This window comes from Orbicella faveolata, unplaced genomic scaffold (assembly GCF_042242905.1).
Source record: "Orbicella faveolata isolate gen_17 unplaced genomic scaffold, um_ofav_v1 contig_27, whole genome shotgun sequence".
NCBI classification, from domain to species: domain Eukaryota; kingdom Metazoa; phylum Cnidaria; class Anthozoa; order Scleractinia; family Merulinidae; genus Orbicella; species Orbicella faveolata.
Genome location: NW_028301555.1, coordinates 2,744,059 through 2,764,885, shown reverse-complemented (window position 1 = coordinate 2,764,885; position 20,827 = coordinate 2,744,059). Strand labels below are relative to the sequence as shown.

General features: G+C 38.2%; 2 protein-coding genes across 6 annotated transcripts; both read left to right on the top strand.

The window, feature by feature from the left end:
• Positions 1 to 54: 54 nt before the first annotated feature.
• Positions 55 to 20,081, top strand: LOC110044495 (uncharacterized). Of its 5 annotated transcripts, XR_016209358.1 has the most exons (11): positions 55 to 388; positions 675 to 858; positions 2,527 to 2,830; positions 3,927 to 4,077; positions 4,818 to 5,126; positions 7,532 to 7,635; positions 8,873 to 9,031; positions 11,073 to 11,370; positions 11,911 to 12,491; positions 17,833 to 17,856; positions 18,105 to 18,496. XR_016209358.1 is itself a non-coding variant. In XM_020750051.2 (9 exons), the coding sequence occupies exons 1-9, from the start codon at positions 175 to 177 to the stop codon at positions 12,435 to 12,437; spliced, it is 2,250 nt and encodes a 749-aa protein (XP_020605710.2). In that variant the 5' UTR covers positions 55 to 174; the 3' UTR covers positions 12,438 to 13,858. The 5 variants fall into 5 exon arrangements, 1 of the variants encoding a protein (XP_020605710.2); XR_016209361.1 differs by lacking the exons at positions 17,833 to 17,856; positions 18,105 to 18,496 and adding an exon at positions 19,441 to 20,081; XR_016209359.1 differs by lacking the exon at positions 17,833 to 17,856.
• On the top strand, positions 19,950 to 20,384 carry LOC110044538 (dynein light chain Tctex-type 5-B-like). Its single transcript, XM_020750093.1, has one exon. The coding sequence runs from the start codon at positions 19,950 to 19,952 to the stop codon at positions 20,382 to 20,384; it is 435 nt and encodes a 144-aa protein (XP_020605752.1).
• Positions 20,385 to 20,827: the final 443 nt, after the last annotated feature.

Sequence of the window (20,827 nt, the reverse complement as noted above, 5' to 3'; positions counted from 1 at the left end):
ATTACAGCCAATGACAGAGAGCGTACTATTGTTATAGTATTTCCGGGAATCCCCTTATGCCTTAGATGACTCATGCCTACAGGGGTTCAGCCATGTTGGATTATTTGTGAGCATGGATTGCCGATTTTTCCACAAATAAGTTGTGGAAAATGACTCTAAAGGTCTTAAGATAATATGGAGGACACTTTTAATGATTTTTCGAGGTTATCTTTGGAGGAAATCGCGGGAAATAGGGTGAAATTATTGAACGGAATTCAACAACAACTTAAGAAAGCAGTCGACTCCCTCAATGCCGGAAGTGATTTCTCGCTAAAGGAGAGAGTCGGACGTGTCTTGCAGCAAGTAATCAAGAACCTAGATTTTATAAAGGCTTCATGCAATGAGGAAGGTAAAGGGAATTTCTTTTTACAATCTAAAAACTGAAACTCGATTGTCTAGTACATCCCAATTTGCTATGTAATAAGCTTACTCGTGTTTCCTTTTCGATAAACTTTTAAAAATATGTAAGATTCCCCTAATCCGTCTTTATTGACTGTGCCAATTTTCGAAGCCAGTCCCCTTATTAAATTTCTCATCACCGGGTGAAATATAAGCTTAATGCAGCTACTAACAAAATCAAAACTATCTCCACATCTATACATGTAACAGTGCAATTAAAATAATATTATTTGCAGACTCATCTGGCTTGAGGACAGTAGGGAAAGTTAGCCAGGAAGAATTAGCTGCATGGGAAAGACTTGGGGAAGGAGGATTTTCAAGCGTGTACAAGGCTAAACTTAAAGGAAATGATGTTGCTGTTAAGGTGTTGAAAAATCTCAAAGAAACCAAACCCTTGCTTACCGAGGGAAATCTTTTGAGGTATGTCAAGTGAACTGCATTCTTCTGGTATCCTCTGCAAAAAAAAAAAAAAAAAAAAAAAAAAAAAAAAAAAAAAGCTGTCAAATCAATGCATAAGCTTATAATACCAGATTGAAGAAATTATATTATTCTACTAATGCCAATCTGTAAGACATGCTACTTCGATTTGAAAAAGTAAAATTAAATATAATAATTTGAACATGTTTTGAAGAAATTTTGCCTGCTAGTTATTACTTATAGATCGGAAGTTCTGTTTTTGACTTTTGACTTTGATGCATGATTTCTTGTCGATTTTCTTGTTGTCTGAACTCCAAGTGCTAATTACAGTTACGTAACATAGTCCATGTCTCTATTATTTGCAAATTATAGAAACTCAAATGAAAGCTTAGGAGAACAAGAAATGCTGTGAAATCAAAAGCCATAGGAGAATTAATTTTGCTGTAGCTTTTTTGAGTTCTCCCTCTCACTTTCACAAGTGTTATATGAGCTCTGCTCAGTAGATTGAAACACAGATTGACAACATTGTTTTTTAACCCTCCATAAACAATTAAAAGTCTTTATTATTATTATTATTATTATTATTATTATTGTTATTAGTAATAGTAGTTGGTCCGAGTGGAGTACAATTCAGGGAGTAATTGTGCAAGTAATTTCAAAATTGGACGAGCGCGAGGCCAATTTGAAATTACGAGCACAATTACTCTCTGAATTGTACGACACATGGTCCAATTACTAATTATTATTATTATTTTTTTTTTCCTCCAATTCCTAGCTAATACATAGATATGTAAATATAATGTAAAGAAAGTAAATAGTAACCGATAGAGCTTTGTAAGGAAGAAAAAAAAAGCAAATTACTAAGTAATCGTATCTATGACAAATTTTGGAATTAAAAAGATGTTCTTTGAGAACTTCTTTTGAGCAAAAACATCTGTAGCGCTTTTGAAAACTGTAAGAAACATTGTGAAGGAAGTCACGAAAGCGCACGTAATTGACGTGTGAATCACGTGGGTATCCAATTACCGGTATTCAATTATGAAAAGTTCAAATTGGATACCTGTAATTGGACACCCACATGATTGTGCACCGATTACGTGACAAATACCGGTAGGCGCGCAGAGAATTAATCACGATCAAGAATTTTGTTATAGGTACAATTATTATTATTGTTGTTATTTTTAGTATTATTGTTGTTATATTTCTTTTAGAAAACCTTGCAAAAAAGGAAAATCACTCAAGACGTGTCAGTTGTCAAAATTCTTTTGCTTGCCAAATGCTTGCACTAAGCTAGCACACACTTTCATATAGGGCATTAATGTTGCAGTTCCTACAGAGTTACATTGAACACCAAACATTCGTAGTAGATGAATACAGAAACCACACAACAATTTATGGCGTAAAGGGGGGATCACTGGTCTGTGATCAGCATGACAGACAAACTTCCACTGCGTGACCAAAGCCTAACCTATCTCCCCAGCAGTAAAACCCAAGCTGGCCACGTGGCTGTGCTTTAAAGACTTGCTTTGAAGCTTCAGTTTCTAATATTGCTATTAATTAATTTTGGTACACAAATTGTTAATAAATTTATTAAATTTATTAAATTTATTACTGTCTTATAGGTTTCATGATTATGATAATTTTATTTATTCATTTTGTCTTTAAATATAGAGATCTTCGCCATGACAACATTGTTGCTTTCAGAGGAATGAGCATTTTGGAATGCAACGTCACATTTGAAAATGCTATTTCCCATGAAAAATATCTATTGAAAGCTGGAAGTCCTTTTCTGGTTATGGAATACATCCCCAAGAATCTGTACAGATTTGTAGAGGATCACAAGACACCAGAATCTCAGGGACTTCCTAAGAGTCAAGTGTGGACCATCAGTAGGGGAATGGCTAATGGTTTAATGTACCTTCACAGTTTGAACCCGCCAATCAGTCACCGAGATTTGAAACCTGATAATATTCTGGTGAGTTCTTTTCTCTTTTGCGTCGCTCAGCCAAAAAGAGAACATCTAGTAGACATAGATGTACATTTTAATTAACATGGTATATCATACCACCTTTTCTTAAAAATAGATTACATATACACAGATTACAAGCCACAGTATATACGTCAAATGTTACATGCTATTTAATACACAATGTTATTATATATGATAGTTATATTAAGGAAAAGTAGACTAACTTAGTAACGTAAACTGGTCAGCATCAAGTAGTGTGATTTTCATAAGGAGTGATATATAAAGGTCTGATTATCCCAAAGGGAAATAATACAATTTACAAAAAAGCAATTATTTTATGTTATGATTGGGAGGGGCACAGTGCACTGAACTCGGGATCATGTGTTCTGGGTCACTGAGCCTTGGCCAGGGTTATTGTGTTTTGTTGTTGAGCACCACACAATTTCTCTCACAATGCCTCTCTCCACCCAGGTGTATAAATGGGTACTGGCAAATCTAATGCTTGGGGCCAACCTGGTGATGGACCTGCATCAAATCCAGGGGGGAGTAGAAATACTCCTAGTAACTTCATGTTACCAAAACCAGCACAAGCTATGGTTTTATGGGTCACCCTGCGATGACCAGCATCCTCTCCAGGGGGGTAGAAATAACCCTAATTGCTTTATGATACCTTTACATTGTATGAAAATCAGAGATACATGTAAGCACTCATACTGTTAGACAAACAAATAAGTCTTAACCTACCTATTTACTATTCTTAGGGATTAGATAATAAAAGTCCAAAACAATTTCCCCAATTAATGATTGAAATTTTGTAATTATTATTAACAATGTTAGAAATAAAGACCCAGTATTTATCACAGTAATTATTATTATTGTCTATTTATAAATATATGATAATATTTTATTGAATAAAATATAATATATTTATTATTACTGACTTTTGATAACTGTGAACAAAAAACAAAAACAAAAAACACTTTACTTCAGTGTAGAATGACAAGTGAGATATTCCCCAGACACTGAATTTTATTTTTATATGCCTTGTAGCTTTTTGGTGATGATTTTTTAATATTAATTGCTATAAATAATTTGTTTGTAGTTGGATGTAAGAAGCTTAAGGGTGAAACTGGCCGACTTTGGCTTGTCACGAACTGTTGAAAGAAGTGGGAATGATCTGTCTTTATTCCATGCCCGCTGGACAGCTCCTGAGGTGTGGGATGATTACATTGATGATGATGACTATGTTGAAGGTGACGTGATGGGCAATAATTTTAATTGACAGCATGAATAATAATATTATTTTGTATTTACCATTTCCAAAGTTCAACCAAGTTCGATCAGTTTGTTAATTTAGTCTGTAGTTATTAATAAGAACAGTGCTTACAACAAGATTTGATGTTAAGCTAGCTTCTCTGGTTCATTCAGCCCATCAGAGAGCAATAAGAGATTACACTCATAAAAACTTCCTGTAGAGAGGCCCAAGTGTTGAAAACTACCTATGTAATGGCTGTCATTTCACAGGTCCAGAGCATTTCTGGCTGAGCTCTGGCTGAGCTCTGGCAGCTCAGGGTCTTATTGTATGCACTGTGGGACTCATAAAGTTTGGAGTATTGTTTATAATTATTGGATAATAAATGTCTGTTTGGGAGAGAAAGCTGATTCAGGTGACATGAACCATCCAAAAAATAATTAACAGTTTCAATTTCAAATTTTAAAAATGTTATGATTCATTTATTTTTGCATTTTAGTTAATTAGTACCCATGTTATGTAGGGTCAATTGTTGCTCTATGAAACAACTGGTGTTTATTCTCCAAAATTGTATAGACATGCAAATCCCTGTTGAATGAACCTTAAATCAACTGCTGCATGAAACAAAACTTCTTATAATAAGCAGATTCAGATATCAGGCTTGTTCCAAATTACTTAGATCAATCAATGTGTGAGTGGAGCAGCTTTAAACAGGGCCAACTTTTCTTCATCCATGAACAGAACCTGTTGAGGAACAGCCTGAAAAAGAAGAAGAGTATACAGACCTCGATGATGAGTTATTCTATCTTAGAGCTGATATCTACTCATATGGTCAAGTGGTCGCTTATACATTAACAGGAAATATGCCATGGCACGGCCGGAATTCTGTCAGTGTAAAAGGAATTCAAAATAACTTGGTTCAGAAGGAAGACCGAGTTGAGATACCCGAAGAACTGACAGGCAAACTGAGGAATGTTATCATTGACTGCCGTGTAGAGAATCCTGAACTGCGTCCCACAGCTGATAAATTAGTTTTGGAGTACTTCAGTGGTAAGTCTGAGTATTTTTTGAAGCTGACTTAATATAACATGGGTTTTAAGTTTCATAATTTTTTCTGATCTTATCTGATCTATTTAACAATTATTCCATGAGCTCAGGGTGGATATAAGATGGTAGATAGCAAACGAGGTGCATGGCACCAAGTTGGCTATAATCATCTCATACTCAACAAGCTAAGCATGAGTGCAATAATTCAGGGCTCGACACTAACGGTAGCCAACTAGCCACAGACTAGAAGAAATTTAGTTTAAGTTTCTACTAGGTTTTCGATTTCCACTAGCCACTTTGGCTAGTCAACAAAATGAAATTGGCTGCACTAGTTTCTGTCTTCTTCAAGGAAGACAAACACGAAATTTACACTTTTCTCGGAAACAAGGTCAGAATTTCATTGTGGATATACATGTATCATGGTACTGAGCATGTCGTGTTCAGCACATATGCAAATTTAACTTTGTTTACTTTTCATCAGGTAGTGCGTAAACGGGGAACTGAACATGTTAATTTTGTTGAAAGAAATATTTGACAAACAAGACAGCATTTTCTGAAAGCACACATCAATGCTCTTTTTTGTTGTGAAATTTTTTTCATGCGCATAATAGTGCAGAACTGTAAAGGGATAACATTTAATTTAGCGTAACAATACATGGGTGATTTGTCGTTGCATGCATACTTACAAACTTACCACCACAGAAATAATTAGATGAGAAAGATTTATTTCCTTTGACATTTAAATCAGCCATTTTTAGCTGTCAAATTTCGCCAACGACAGTTTACAGTATTGTTCAGATAGTTGTTTTGCTTTTGAAACATTTCTACGGTGCCTGTCTGTGAAGAAGTCTCGACAGTTTTTACAGTGACGTCTTGGGGGTCTTGATGTCTTTCCAAGGAAGTCTCAAAAAAACAACAGAGTCCCGAAAGTCTTTTCCGGAACTGGAACTTTTTTGAAACTAGTTTAAGTACAGTATAATTACCAACAGTATGTATTAAAGAGAGTCGCTTGCGTTGTGCTTTCAAGTCTTGCTAGTAATTCTGCTATTATTGGACCTACCTGTAACTTTTGCAACACGTTAATTTTGCGAATTTCATGATTTAAAAAAAATCACGAAATTAAAGTGACGCGATTAAGTAAGTGTCATGAACATAACACATTATGTTACTGTAAACATATAGTACCGCTATTGCGTCTTTGCTACTTTTGACGTTATTGTACCTTTGATAAAGTCAGTTTACTAAATTCAAAGACATGTTTAAGTAACATTGCCAAGGAAATAAATTTTGTGGTACTCAAAAATGCAAACTTAAAGTGATTCAAAATACAAAATTTTCGGCAAAATTGCCAAATTTAAGTGTCGCGAAATATGTGGACCCCCAAATCGCGAAATGAACGTGTCGCAAAAATTTCATGTAATAGGGTAACCAACCACGACGCCTGGCTAGTAAAAAAAGGTTTTGGCTAGTACTATCTAAGGTATCACTAGCCACTTGGCTAGTAAGTTGAAAGGTTAGCGTGTAGCCCTGACAATTGTTTTGTTAAATGCCCCCTAAATATAGAAAACTAAAAAATTAAAATGAAAATAAAAATGCGCTAAGAAATTACATTTATGCTTACCATATTTGTAGAGCATGGTATGATGGCTCATAACCCATGAAGTGGCTAAGCCAACGAAAACTCTCAGATTGACTTTATTCAATTATCTAATGATCCAGTTTAAACTAATTTCATAAGTTGTATATTATAAGAAATAAAGGTCCCTGAACATTCTCTACCCACCCGCCCATCCCCCATAGCCTTTGGAATGGTCCTTACCCTAAGAAACATGGTTTCATTGAAACAGATTGCATCTTCTCCTTATACACTGTATTTTCTAAGGATACTGAATTGAGAGGCAATCTCTTCATACTTGGTGCCCAAGCACTGATGTCTGGGCATCAGCACAAAATACTGTTGCATTCAGACCGTACTGAGTACTCCAAGTATCTAAGTACCATTTAGTGCCTCGGTACAAGGTTGATACCTTGTTCCTTGATCACAAGCTGCAGACGGAGTGTGCCTAGAGAGTTCTGGTGTGAGTTCTGGAAAAAAAGGTGTGTTCACATTAGTTACCATTAGTGTCTAATGAGAATCATACACAGGCACCATGCTCAAGCATCAAGTGTGAACATATTACATCCCAGTTCTTTGCTGCAAAAAGGAAATAGGGGAGAAATCAATGGGCCATAATTCCAAAATTTCCTAGCCTTTTTCCTCTGTTTTTGAAAAATTTATGTCTTCCTCACAATGTTTTGCTGAGTTGATGAGGTGTTTTGTTCTGATTCAACTTGCTTTGTTGAGATCTATCATGAAAAGGCGCAGAGCAGTTACAAATTAATCATCACGACTGTTATTGTTGTTGTAGGTGACACCAATCCTTACCAAACTGAGGCCACGAGTGCTGAGTTTTTTTCGTGTGGTTTCCTCCAGCACACTTACATTTTTGTTGCAGAGAGTCTGGTTGATGAGGTAAGTTGACTCAGTCCTCTTTGTGTATATTTACCTTTTTACAATACCACTGATAGCAAAATTGTTAATTATGTATCACACATTCAATATTGTCATTCTGTCACGTAAGAACGCACACATTTTTAACTTGATCACCGCTGTAATTGATAATAATAGTAAATACTTTAACTTGTAATAATATTGTTAGCAAGGTTTTGCTCCTAATGCTACAGATACAGAGCTGTGCTTTTTCATTGTAAAATGTCATATACATGTTGAAATATTCAGGGTTTGAAGAGGTTAATGCCCAAAAAAAGTGGTGCGCTCCAAAACAAAATAGCTAGGTCGCTACTTCACATCTATCAAAAAGAAACATATCAAGGGTTCCAGGTTTAAGAAACGTCATTATACAGTTTCGTTTTTGAACCCTAAGTTCTATATAATATTGAACAAGCTTTCAAGTTGCATTGCTGGCAAAAGAGAAAATGCAAATGTAGCAAATTAAGTGATGAGACAAAAATAGAAGGACAATTTAGCAGGGCTGATACTACAATAACATAAGAAACGTTTTTTAAAAACGCGGTAACGGCATGATAGAGTCCAAAGTGAAAGCAAAAATGCAACCTTGGGCAGCTGTTTCGACCTGATTATAGGTCTTGTCAGCGCGGCTAGCGGCCCAATATAGAGCAAATGCAAAGGGTGCGAGTTACAGGTGACGCACGCGCGCGGAAATGTGTGTGTGGACGTTTTTCACTATTCTTTCCTCTCGCGCGTACTCTTTTAACACGCGCACCAAACGCACGCGTGTCCTATAATAGTCACGCCAAGCGTCCGCATGCCATTTAACAAATTGACGTCAGTTTTTCATGCGTCTGTCCTGTCGTTGATGATGAATTTCGTCATAACATTGTCAAAGTAGTTGTGGATCAACGAGGTGATAGCCGAGTGGATCCGCAGACTCCTTTGACAATGTTATGACGAAATACATTGTCAACAACAGGGCAGACGCATGAAAAACTGACATCAAATTATTTTTTACGATAACAAATTGTCAAATTGTCCTTTCTCGCTCGTTGACGCATCGCATAAATTATAAATTCATGTGTCGGTCGACTTATTGGCAATTAAAATTAGCCAATGAGCGCGCGCGAATTTCAGCAGTTATCGTAAAAAAGTGTAAGGTTGTCCACACGCTTTCATCGCGCTTTTCTCTTGCGTTGCGCGTGGTTTCTCTAATTTATCCTTTTTCAATTAACAGTCTAGTGAAGGCTTCTTCAAGACAGGGATTCGTCCGCAGGGGTTCCCCCCTGAGTGTCTGTTGTGTCATGTTGAGGTCGGCAACAAGGCGTATAACGATGTACCTAAAGAATGGGTTTACGAACTGAAGTACCGAGAGTATTATGGACACTTCAGACAGGTAAGGAGAGTACAGGAGTTAAGGCGATTCCTTAGTATTACATTGCGCATCCTCACTGCGCACGATTTTCGCGTCATTAGCGCGCGCACATGAGCGCGTGCGCGTACAAAACGTAAGAGATTTTCCTCAAACGAAGCTCGATAGCGAAATAAATGCTTCTTCTCTCTTAAACGAGCGCGGTGACCCCCGATTTTTCTTTCAGGTATTTGCTAAGAACAGTCTCATAAAGAACATATTTGAAGAAGAAAAAAGTTTGATAGGAGAACATATTTTGTGTCTTTCAAGTAACCAAGACTTAATTTTGTATGGAGGTGATTCAAATTTTTAACGCGCAGCCAGTAAAAATACCCCATTTTAAGAGCCTGCTGACGCGTAAACAAGCACAGTGACCCCATTTTTTTATTGCATTTTTTTAATGTTCATATCATGAATGTTAATTATGCCAAGTTTCAAAAAAAGTTTGATAGTAGAACAATTTCAAGGGAATTACCTTAAAGGAGCTCAGTCACAATATAATGTGTGTATTTTGAGTTATTTTGGTCACGTTAAAAATTACCCTGAATTTGAAGGAGACCTGAAAATAGTAGTTTACGAAGATAGAAAAACACCAAAGAGATAATTAACACGGATTGACTTTTCAAAATGCGCAACCCGTGACGTAGCTCCTTTAAGAAAGTCATCTGAGATTTGGACTCCTGGATTTGGAATTAAGATAAATTCTCTCAACTGATTATACATGAGCTGAATGTAGACCGACATGTGATGGGAATTTGAATCCTGGCGTGATAACCTAAGAGGTTCTCCAACGCGTTGACAAAAATAGGAATTTTATCGGCAACAAAGAGATCGATCGACGAGGAGAACGGCGCTATTCTATAAGTGATTTTATATGGTCAATCAGCTGGCAACAGGCCATTTCTGAGGTACCGGGTGCCTCTGTTTCAAAACAAGTCTTCGTGGAAAAGCTTGCTAATGAAAATGAATTTGCATGAAAATGAACCTGTAGGCGGAACACATTTTCACATGAATTGTTTCGCACGGAGACTGGTTTGAACGCAGGGACAAAAGACAACTCGGTGGCCTATTGCCTTATACTTACGTTTTTGCGATAACTAACTTTAGAGCTGAAAATGTAAGAACAGACCCAAGCAGAACTGAATATGGAAAATTGGCTGTCATGTTTCACATGCTCCATTAACCTCAGATTTTGTCTTTTAACGTTGTCGGCGAAGTTCAGTGCGCAGACAAACACTGCGAAAGCTGTTGAGGGGCTTGTCACTCTGGTAAATGACCTGATAGTCTAAAATTTTTGAAAAAAGCCGCAGTGACTAAAAGGTGCCACAATCTCAATTTATGGGTTTGACTCAGATATATATATATATATATTTTTTGCATTAAGATATAACATATCAAGCACGAGAGACAATGTTTTACCACAAATCTTAACACTGAAATGAGAGTTGAAAATACAGCGCGCAATGGAGTATTCTTGACGAACTTCGAGACGAATGGAAATGTGGTCAAACACTATCGTGAGGACTGTCTTTAGTGTTTGATATATCTTCTCAATCAAACTAAAACTTACAGGAAACTGGACAAATTACAAGTTGTAAAAATCTGTGCTAAATGAGATCAGATATCCACTAGAGAGGGAGAGACACCGTCACAGTCATTATTTTCTTTCTTTAAACTTGGTGAATTATTAATGAGTTTGAGAAGAACCAGGGAATAACTAACCAATACTTAAAAACTACAAAGCTTGTTGTTTGCAAGTTTGAAATTAAACCCATGAATGATATTAAAACATGTCGTTTTGCCCCCCCCCCCCCCCCCTTCCCGCAGTAAAGTGTACATGCATTTTCTGTTGGCTCCATACAAGCAATTGTCCCCCTCCTTACCGGGCTATCCCCATCACTAAGACGTGATTCCCACGTGTAAAAGTTACTTGTTCCCCCCGGCGGAACAATATCCGAGCGTGTTACTCAGAGTTCCGGTTTGTGTTATTTACCCTTTACTCTTCTTGACTTGTTTCCATACACAGGCAGCCATTGATAAGAAGATCGAAGACAATCCCGCCATCGCGCTCAAATCGTTGATCACCTCGCGCGAAGAAGAAGAGGAGAGGCAAGAAATTCAACTCATGTTTGGTCAGTCAACTTATTGTCATCACCGGGCCGTAAGGGAGATCTGGAGGAATCTGGACGACTCGAAAAAGAGGGAGTTAGTTGTGTGTAAAAATACTGTGCATCCAGTGTTTAGCACCTCGTTTGGGCTCCACGTGGCTGTGCTGACCGCGGACAGCCCTCAGAAGTTCATATTTGCAAGGAGAGCGAACCGAGGTAGCTAATGAAACTGTAGACTACGAGTAGTCCCTCTTTCGCTCATTCCGTCGAGCGTGACCGTAAATAAACCGCGAGAGAAAAATGACCGCGCGAAATCCTGGGAGCGAGAAGCGCGCGAAAGGAGCGTGCTTCTCGCCCCCAGGATTTCGCGCGGCCACGTTTTTTTCTCGCGGTTTTCTTTTGCGTTACACACGACGGACTAAGCGAAAGAGAGACTACTTGAAGTCTATTGAAAATAATATTCCAGGGGTAAATTTGGCGCAAAATTGTGTGTTGTATTTCGTGCTAACAAGTGACAAACGCCCGAAATATTAACTGACAAATTTAATTTTTTTTTTTTTTTTTTTTTCACTAACGGCTGAATCGGACAGGTCTGTGAAGAGCTCATCGACGGCTCTATTGCTTATACAGTCCGTAGTCAAGCCAAGTTATGCAGACGAGATTCCAATTAAAATTACGTTGCATTATCACGCGAAGCGGTCAGCTTCAAGCAAAGAGCAACGTGTATATTCTGTGTTCTTTTTTTTGTATTTTCAGAGGGTATGGCCACCCCTGGTAAGTTTACATGCGGCGCTGTGGAAAGCGCCTCCGTCAAAGATTACATCTACAAGGACGGTGAAGCGTACGTGGATTTGGTCCAGACGGCCGCGAGAGGACTGGAAGAAGAACTGCGCGTCGAATTGCAAGGCAGCGATATCGAGGCTCTGTGCCTCACAACCGTGTACCTCAAGTTCGACACGCACGAATGGGGTTGCTGTGGTTACGTCGACCTGTCGGATGAACGAGTGGCACCCGAGCGCCGCTTGACGTTCGAGCAGCTCGGCTCTCGGTTTACGACAGGCCCGAAGGATAAATTCGAACACGAAGAGGTCGTAGCTGTTGACTTTGAGCTCCCGAGGATGGTCGAGTTTGTGCGAGAGAATTACAACGATTTCGCTAGTTCAGCGAAGCTGGTGGTGGTTAAAGTGTTGCAGTCGTTTTTTGGAGTTGGTGCCGTGGAAAGAGCCTTTCGAGTTTACATGGAAGACAGCGATGATGTTTTGCAAGGAGAGATAAAAACTTGAAAGCGCTTGGAGGTTGATATGATGTCTAGAATAATGGTTTTCATTTTAGCCAAGGTAGGCAAAGTAGGTAGGCTTTTTATCCACTGATAAAGAGGCAGCAGCCTCGAAACGTATGGATGTTTACGTACTTTTCGCGTAATAATGAATATTTACTAAGTTTCTTCATCTAATACTCACGAAGGTCGCCTTGTCGACTAAAAATCGCCTAGAACTCGCTTGACTCGAGCATGTCACGGAAAGGTGCTCGGGAACATTTGGGCTGCCTTCGTAACCACGACATGTCTTTTCTAGTGGACGTAAATCATCAATACTATCGTAGGCTTGTTAGCTGAAAAATGCTGTAAACTAAGTTTACGCCTTCGAAATTAGACTTGAAGTTATAAGGAAACAAAGATGTGAGGAATCTTTTTTTTTTTTTCAGAATTCTAATGTGCCCGGATGGCACATAGTGTTTTATAAAATACTTAAAAAACACTTTATACACTTAAAAAATAGTCTAGTAAATAGTTTTTAAGGGGCTACGTCGTATGGCGCCGCTTGAAAAATTTAGCCTAAAATTTTCAAGTTCTTCATATTACAATTTGTTACATTTTTGTTGCATTTTATTTTTTTGTTGTTTACTAACTTAGTTATGTGTTCTAATAAGCAGTTTCTTCGAAACACATTTTAAGACAAAAACCAGTGATATAAAACGACGTTTCGATATCTCTGGAAACGTCGTTTTATCTATTGCTGGTTTTTATCGTAAAAAAGCTAAGGTCTTATCGAATTTTTTTTGGTCAGATTTGAAGTTTATTTTCTACATCAAAGCAACCATAAAGTTACATCGAGAACAACTTGCTCTCTGTGTAACAAAGTTCATCAAAGTTCATTTAGTGGACTTTGTTAACCTCACGTTGAGGTGTGTAACAAGAGAGTTGTATAATAGGCGATCATTTGCACGAGCTGCATGCTTTTTCAAATAATCAACACCGATCTCTTTCCTCCGTCGGTGAATGAAGGAGATTTAGGCGAGGTCTGAATTGTGGTGTTAAGAATTATTTTGTAAATGAGGTTTGTCACTATTTATAGGTCTCTAAGAGACAGTGAAGCCCGAGAAAAATATACTTAGGTTTCTTTAGCACTAGTTCTCCACTATCTTCGGGACTTGTAAAATCTAGCACTGTAGCTCCGCCTGTATAAGTTGACCGAATGGTTCGCACCATGTAACTCTAGATTAGTAGTGAAGATCCCAACCTTCTCTTCCCTGCGCCGGTGGACAGTGATTGCAATCGTCTCTCTCTTCGCCTATTTAAAATTAGATTATGAGCTCGAGATTTCTATGAGGTGATAGTTGATGAGGCCGAAGGCCGAATCAATCACCTCATAGAAATCGAGAGCGAATTATTTTTATTAAAATTCTTAATAAAATTCACTTCAAATATCGGTTTCCAATTATTTCTTGACGTATTAATAAACTTTGCGCCTGAAAAAGATCGCTCGGATTTAATTGTCATTTAAAATTGAAGTTGTGTGCGCGCGCTTCAGTATTTTCGATTATTTCAACTTTTTTGACCTCCAGCCACAGCACACTAATGGCTGATAGTGTTCAATGGCTCAGCCAATCAAATTACAGCGTTTGCATTAGTATACTAGTGGAATTCTACTAATTAAACAATAGAGTGTTTTTGTCGAGGAACTATCGGATGATAGTTGCCCTGCAGAAATTCAAGTTGATGTTCTTAAAATAAATATGCTAGTTTTAAGAACATCAAATTTCCAAGGGGCAACTATCAGACCGATAGTTCCGAGACATAAACACTCTATTGTCTTTATTGTTCACCGCTAAATTTTCTTCCGTGTGCCAGTTCAAAATTCATGTTGAATTATTTTCAACATTTTTAGATGAAAGCCGTGACAGCCAGATGTAAAATTTGAAAAGGAAAACCGACTTAAACCCACTTAATACAATTTCAATTGTTTATTTTCTACAAACCCGCTTGTTTACAGAACATTTTTCACGGACGAGTACTATCCATCCGGGTATTTTCCGCGGACGAACACTATCGCACCACGTGATCACTTTAAACCAATAAGAATCGGAGAAAATTTAGTGGTAAACTATGAGGGCCGATAGTGTCTCTCCGCGGATAAACACTATCGCGTGACGTGATCGATTTAAACCAATAAGAATCGGAGAAAATTTAGTGGCGAACTACAATTGCAACGCGTGATAGTTTACGAGGGCGCATCCCGAGTCAACTAGAAATCAAGTGCGAATAATCTAATTGTTTTAATATAAATTTACTATTCATTCAGAACTGTATCTAAACCTTTTTCACAGACGCCTCCAAAACGCAAAGAAGCGGCCGTCATTTTGTTAACAAGCACACGTTACGCTACTCACTATCTACAACAGAATGGATAGTGAGTAGCGTAGCCAATCAGAGAACAGTATTCACGATAGAATGCTAGTAGATTTATACTAATTGGCGAATAGAAATGAAAATCTAACGTTCGATGGTCTGATCACGACGAAAACACATGGTTTGTTTTGTTTCGTGCAATCATAGTAATTGCTGTGCGACGCGCTTATTCAGTCATTGCGCCGGATGTGGAAGTTTTGAGAGTCTATACATTAGTAGTATTATTAAAACCTGGATTACTTCATAATGCAAATCGAGAGTTTTCATTGGCTTAGCCATCATGGGTTATGAGCCATTACACCCAGGGATTTCCGCCAGTTGCTCGAGATTTCCCAAAAAGTTGCTCAAACGTTGCTCCAAAACAACAAAAAATTTTGTTGCTCTTTTCGTTTATTTGATGCAAAAGTACAACAAAAGTCAAAGCACTTTTGTGCAATTTTGCGGCGTAACCAGCGTTGCTAAATAACTTTGTCCTCGTTTAAATCCAGAAAATGTATGAGTAAAGACTACGCATCAAGATTAATATTAGTCTTGTAAAAATTCTTCACCTGAGATACTCAGTCGAGTATGAAACTTCGTCCACCATTTTAATTAAAAAAAAAACGCCGACCTAGCAGTCCAGTGAGGAGGGGATCAGGTTTCGCTTTCATAGTAAATTAATACCGTGTCTACTAAAACATTGTGAAATATGGAATTACGGCCAATTTAAACATTAAAAGCTGCTCTGATTTCTCAGAAATGATGGAAACCTAGACTGAATTGCTCAGAATGCAAAAAGTTGCTCGGAGCGAAAAAAGTTGCTCGAAATACAAGAAGTTGCCAAAAAGTTGCCGAGCAACTTGTGGAAAGCCCTTGTTATACCATGCTCTACAAACATGGTAAGCATACGCGTAAATTTTCGGGGCGATTTAAATTTAATTTAATTTTACTGGTCTCTATATTTTGGGGTCGTTTCTAACAACACAATTATTATTATACTCACGTCTGTTGGGTTTGAGATGATTATAGCCACCCAGGGCCTACGTGTCTCGTTGGCTATTTATCATTTCATATGCAACGCGAGCTCGGGAAATGATTGTTAACTATTATTTTCAGCTCTGAAATTCATTAAACAAATGCGGGTTACGGTACTGTACTGTACTCAGCTCAGGACTCAGGTCCTCACCACGACGTGGGTCCACTTCGTTGCTAAGGAAACGAAATGCACTCTCAATTTTTCAGAAACTTGAATAGTAATTAAAGGAAGCTAAGAGTCATTTTTTTTTTTAATTTATTTATTTCCACAATTCTTTTTTCAACAATCAAGTTACAGGAGAATGAACGTTTGGTTTACAGAGGTTAACAATGAAACCATATTGAATTAATTACGAAAATAGCTATTGTCAATTCTTTTCTACACACATATTTAACTTAACGATTTTCCTTAATAATAGCGTTGTCCGACTTTAATTGTTAGTTTAAATTGTTTCCTCAAAAATCCTCCATTTTCCTTTAAACAAATTCGTTCTATTCGATTTGAAATATATGTGTTTTTCAGTTTCATATTTAATTACCAAAATTCTTATGAAGTGACTCAAGGAAAGTAATGTTTCTCTACATCAACAAGTCCAAAAGAAAGATTTTCCTAAAATCACTATATAATTAAATAGATCCATCTCCTCCTCAAAAGACCCAACAATAGCATTGCCATATGTAAGCGAGAGGCTTCTGCAACTCTTGATTTTACTCAAAATTTTTTTATTAACCTCATGCCAAAAAGAATTTGAAAAAGAACAACCGAACAAGATATGGGATATGGTTTCTGTTAGCTGATGACAGGATGTGCAGTTGAGATTAGAAACGTACCGTATTTTACACAGGCGGTCATTAGCAAACAGAACAGAATTAAACACTTTGTACTGAAAGGAGCGTAGATACGGTTCGTTAGCAACCTTCACTGGCAAAAGAAATGCCTCTGAAACTTGCTTGTCATCAAGGCTAAATTCTTTCTTTAGCTTGACCCATTTACTTGGCTTTTCCAATTTTTGTTTTATGAGAAAATAATAATAGTCGTGACATTTAAGACTTGCAAAATTAAAATTGGGTATGTTAACACGCAACTTCAAAGGAACACTTTGCCTTAGGCCTATCCATATTAAAAAGTTGGACCTTGTCATAACCTTGAACTGACCTTGGGGAGAGGAATTTCGTCCTAACCGAGGCAATATACTCGGCAAGCGGGTAAAATTGGATAACGAAAAAGGAAATTCAAAGTGGGCAGAGGTCAATTTCGAGCGATCATTCGTCAGACCCAGAATAGAAAGCGTTCTTTTTCTGTTTCCACTGAAGATGACCTGTTTCGAGATATAGTGAAAGAAATACTTGTTCGGCAAGTTCGAGCGGAACTCGAAACCGTAAACCAGGACGATTCATATATCAACCTCTTCCCAGGGTTACCTGATCACGGTCTGGCCTTCCTTAGGGGAGAGGAGAGCGGAGGACTGAGGCAAGCAGACGCTACTGCTTTACCCGCTTCTAGGCGTTCACTTAGTTGGTGCGCAGCGCGAAAAAACGGTGGAACGAAAAAAAGGACGAAGAGACTTAGCGGTTTCGCGCGCCATTTTTCGCGCTGCGCCCCAAACTAACTGAACTCCTGGAAGAGGCTTTATCTTTTTTGAAACATTACTCCTGTTTGGCATTTGTAAGACCTGATGTGATTTTGATTGCTTACTTAAGGCGCGTCTTATGCTGTGAGCGAAAGGCCAAAATTAATTACTCAAAACGTTTGTGTCAGGCTTTGCCGTACTTTCGAAAAGCCTTGTGCTCACTCAAGCTATTCCCAGGGCCTCTCCTTCAGCCCTGGAAAAGAGGGTTTTTTCATCTCGTAGCTACGTGCTATTTTGTACACATTTCTATAGTTGTTGAAAAATATATCGTGTTTCTCAAAATAACTATTGTGTAGAAACACGGAGTTATTAACCCTCCATTTTTACATACACTTTCTCCTGTAGATCTTGGCTTTTTTTCTGTCTCAGGTAAGAATTCGCTTTCTACGCAATTAGTTTAAATGTATTGCGGGGAATTAAATACTATATCAAGAATATTTATTTATTCCCAACCTTTTTTTGACAGTGATTGTCATTGCTATGCGATATTGAGTGTTTCTATTCAGAAATATTAGTTTAGCCATTAACCAAAATTTGGGAGGGCTGTAATTCTATCAGAAATAAACGAATTTAAAGTTGAAGAGCTGTGCTTTACAAAATTGTCTTTTTTCCTGCAGGATGAATTTCATGGAAAGATACTCGAAAGCACCAAAGAGAAGAAGTCTTTTTCAACGCAAGATATCTTAAATATTCGAAGGCTAATTTGTTTACATAGTTGAATAAATTAGGCCATATTGACCGTTGATTCATTCTCCGTGACTATCAAATTTTGACATTTTGAAGGAGGCGAGCAGATATTCGTCGCTTCTGCAAATCGTCCTTTTTGTGTGCAATCTGTTGCACACAAAAAATGATAACGCGATCCTTTACCTCTGTCAGATAAACGGGCAAATGTATCTGACTTATTTAATCAGCGTCAATAATTCAATCAAGTTCCACCAATGAAATAACTTTCCGTAAGCACCTGTCTTTAAAAGACCAATAAATTATTGATAATTTCCCATAACAACATAGGTGGTATATTTCAAGAGTCTAAACGACTCTTTGTTTATAGTCGAGTGAGATCGAAGGATAAAAGGATTTCCTGTACGAGTTGTCCGACCGCCCGTAACGATTTTTGGGTTATGGACGCTTGGGTCGTGAGCTGAAAGTGGAGTGTGAGTTGAAGCACGACGCGACACTGATACTCGAATTATCTTGCACCTTAGACCTAACGACTTAACACTGCTTTATTTATTTCGTCGAGTGCGCTTATGAAGCCAGACAGTGAATCAAAAGATAGAGGACAGCTTTCATCTTGCTTCAGGTAAAACGAAGTTAAATAAAACAGTGTTTATCACAACAAGAATAACAAAATACTTAAGTACCTGCGTGGAGCTAGTCATATCACGGCTCGAAAACAGACAGAGCGCCTGGTTTAATCAATTATGAGAACAATGGAAAGATGGGGGTTTGAGCACTGTTGAAAAACAAATGTTTTGAAAACAGGTAGCTGAGAAGAAAAAGCCTTTAGGATCACCCTGACCAAAGGGATCTTTTATCAAAGCGAAAAGAAAGTGCAACAAAAACTGTAAGCGTTGGAACACTTCGTCGATTTTTGTGACAATGTTTGGCTGATTTTTGTGGTTGTTATTCAATTCAATTTTCAGACTTCAGTGCCAACATATTTTCATATCTGTGTTTTTAAGTACTTTATCGCATGTCTAAAGGTAGACAAATTAATTCGAGCAGTCTCCAGCGGAACAATTGTTAATTGACTAGCGTTGCGTACTGAGTTTTAGGCGCTCACGAAATATGGATTTTAAAGACGAAACCGATCGGGGCAAACAGTCAAATCATACTCCAAACATAGCAAGGGTGATCAAATTTCCCGCCCCGTCTGACGAAAGTCCTAATCCTATCCTCCTTTTGTTCCGTATTTCTCAATCGTCGCTTGTCTGTTCTTGTTACTAGACCAGCACGCTGTATAGGCTGTTTACAAAGCGTTTTCAACGACAGTTGCACCTCACAGTTCACCCACGAAAAAAAAAATCATTGGAAAGGTTTGGAAAGTTGCTTACAGTTATAAGTTACATTGGTTTAATTGTCTTGACCCTTGACACGGTGAATCGTGTCTTTTCCTGTACTGAAAGACAACTTATTAGACGTATATCAATCTCTGCATTGAGTTTTTCAAGGAAAGTCTGACTTTGTGGTGGACATTTTATATATGCCGTCTACAGGAGTGAAGTTGTGTGCAGGAAATCAAGATTTCAAGACAGTAAAAACGTTGATGCGTTTTTAAACAGACCCGCGACGCATATTGTAAACAGCACAACGTTTTGGAATAGAAGACTTACATTTTGTGGAGTTAAAACATAAACAGAATGACTTCACGAGTGCTTGAACGCGCTTTCCCAAACGTCGATCGATTGTGGAGGCGAAAAAGGACGCAAACATGGCCAAACGCTCCCTCTTCCGACATGAGTAAATCGAATGGATGGAATCTTTTAGCGACGATTCCCGAAAGCGACTCAGTGAGATGTTCGGAAACGAAGTCGGGACGAGTTCGCGCCAAAACTGTCGCAGACCTTCGAAATCGCGTGCAAGACGAACAACTTCGGACGATTATTCTCGACGTCTTAACTTCGTACCTGGCTCAGTTTTCCGAATACAATCATAGTCTTTTCGGCAGACTGGGTCCCTTGCTAAGCGAGCTGATAAAAGTTCGCGTTGAGGAATGCATCGAAGGGCCATGTAAAATAGTGTCGCAGGTTTATATCGGCGCTGTTGTTGGCGAAGGAATCGATGCCGCGACACAGTGTTTGTGGACTCCCAACTACGATAAATACGCCACAGCTAGTTACGGAACACAGTCCATATTTGCCATGGGAATAGTCTTCGCGGTGCAAGTATAACCAAGCCAGCAAAACTCATATTAAAACAAAGGTATATATTTTGCGGGACGCAACTCTGGCACCTTTGCGTGGGACGTAATTTTTCCCGCGGGACGGGACGGAAGATCGCGCTACTATGGTCAGATTTTTGATAGATCGTGACAGACAGGCAGAGATACCCCCAAGTGCAGGAAAGATGACAGCATTTCTATTTCAGACGTGACAATAACTAACATGAATTTTATACTCCAATGCCAATGTAAAAACAACAAGAACGCTCAGATCTGGAATGGCAGAATAACCTGTTTTTAAAAGCAAGTTTGTTTGGGAACTGAAGATGGCGCATGTCAAATATTAGCACGTGACGGTTTCAACAAGTTATTTAATTTTTCGGCGGTGCGCTATCTAGAGTGCGAGAAAAATTCGTGTCTGTATTCACGAGCTGATGTTAATAAATGGTATTA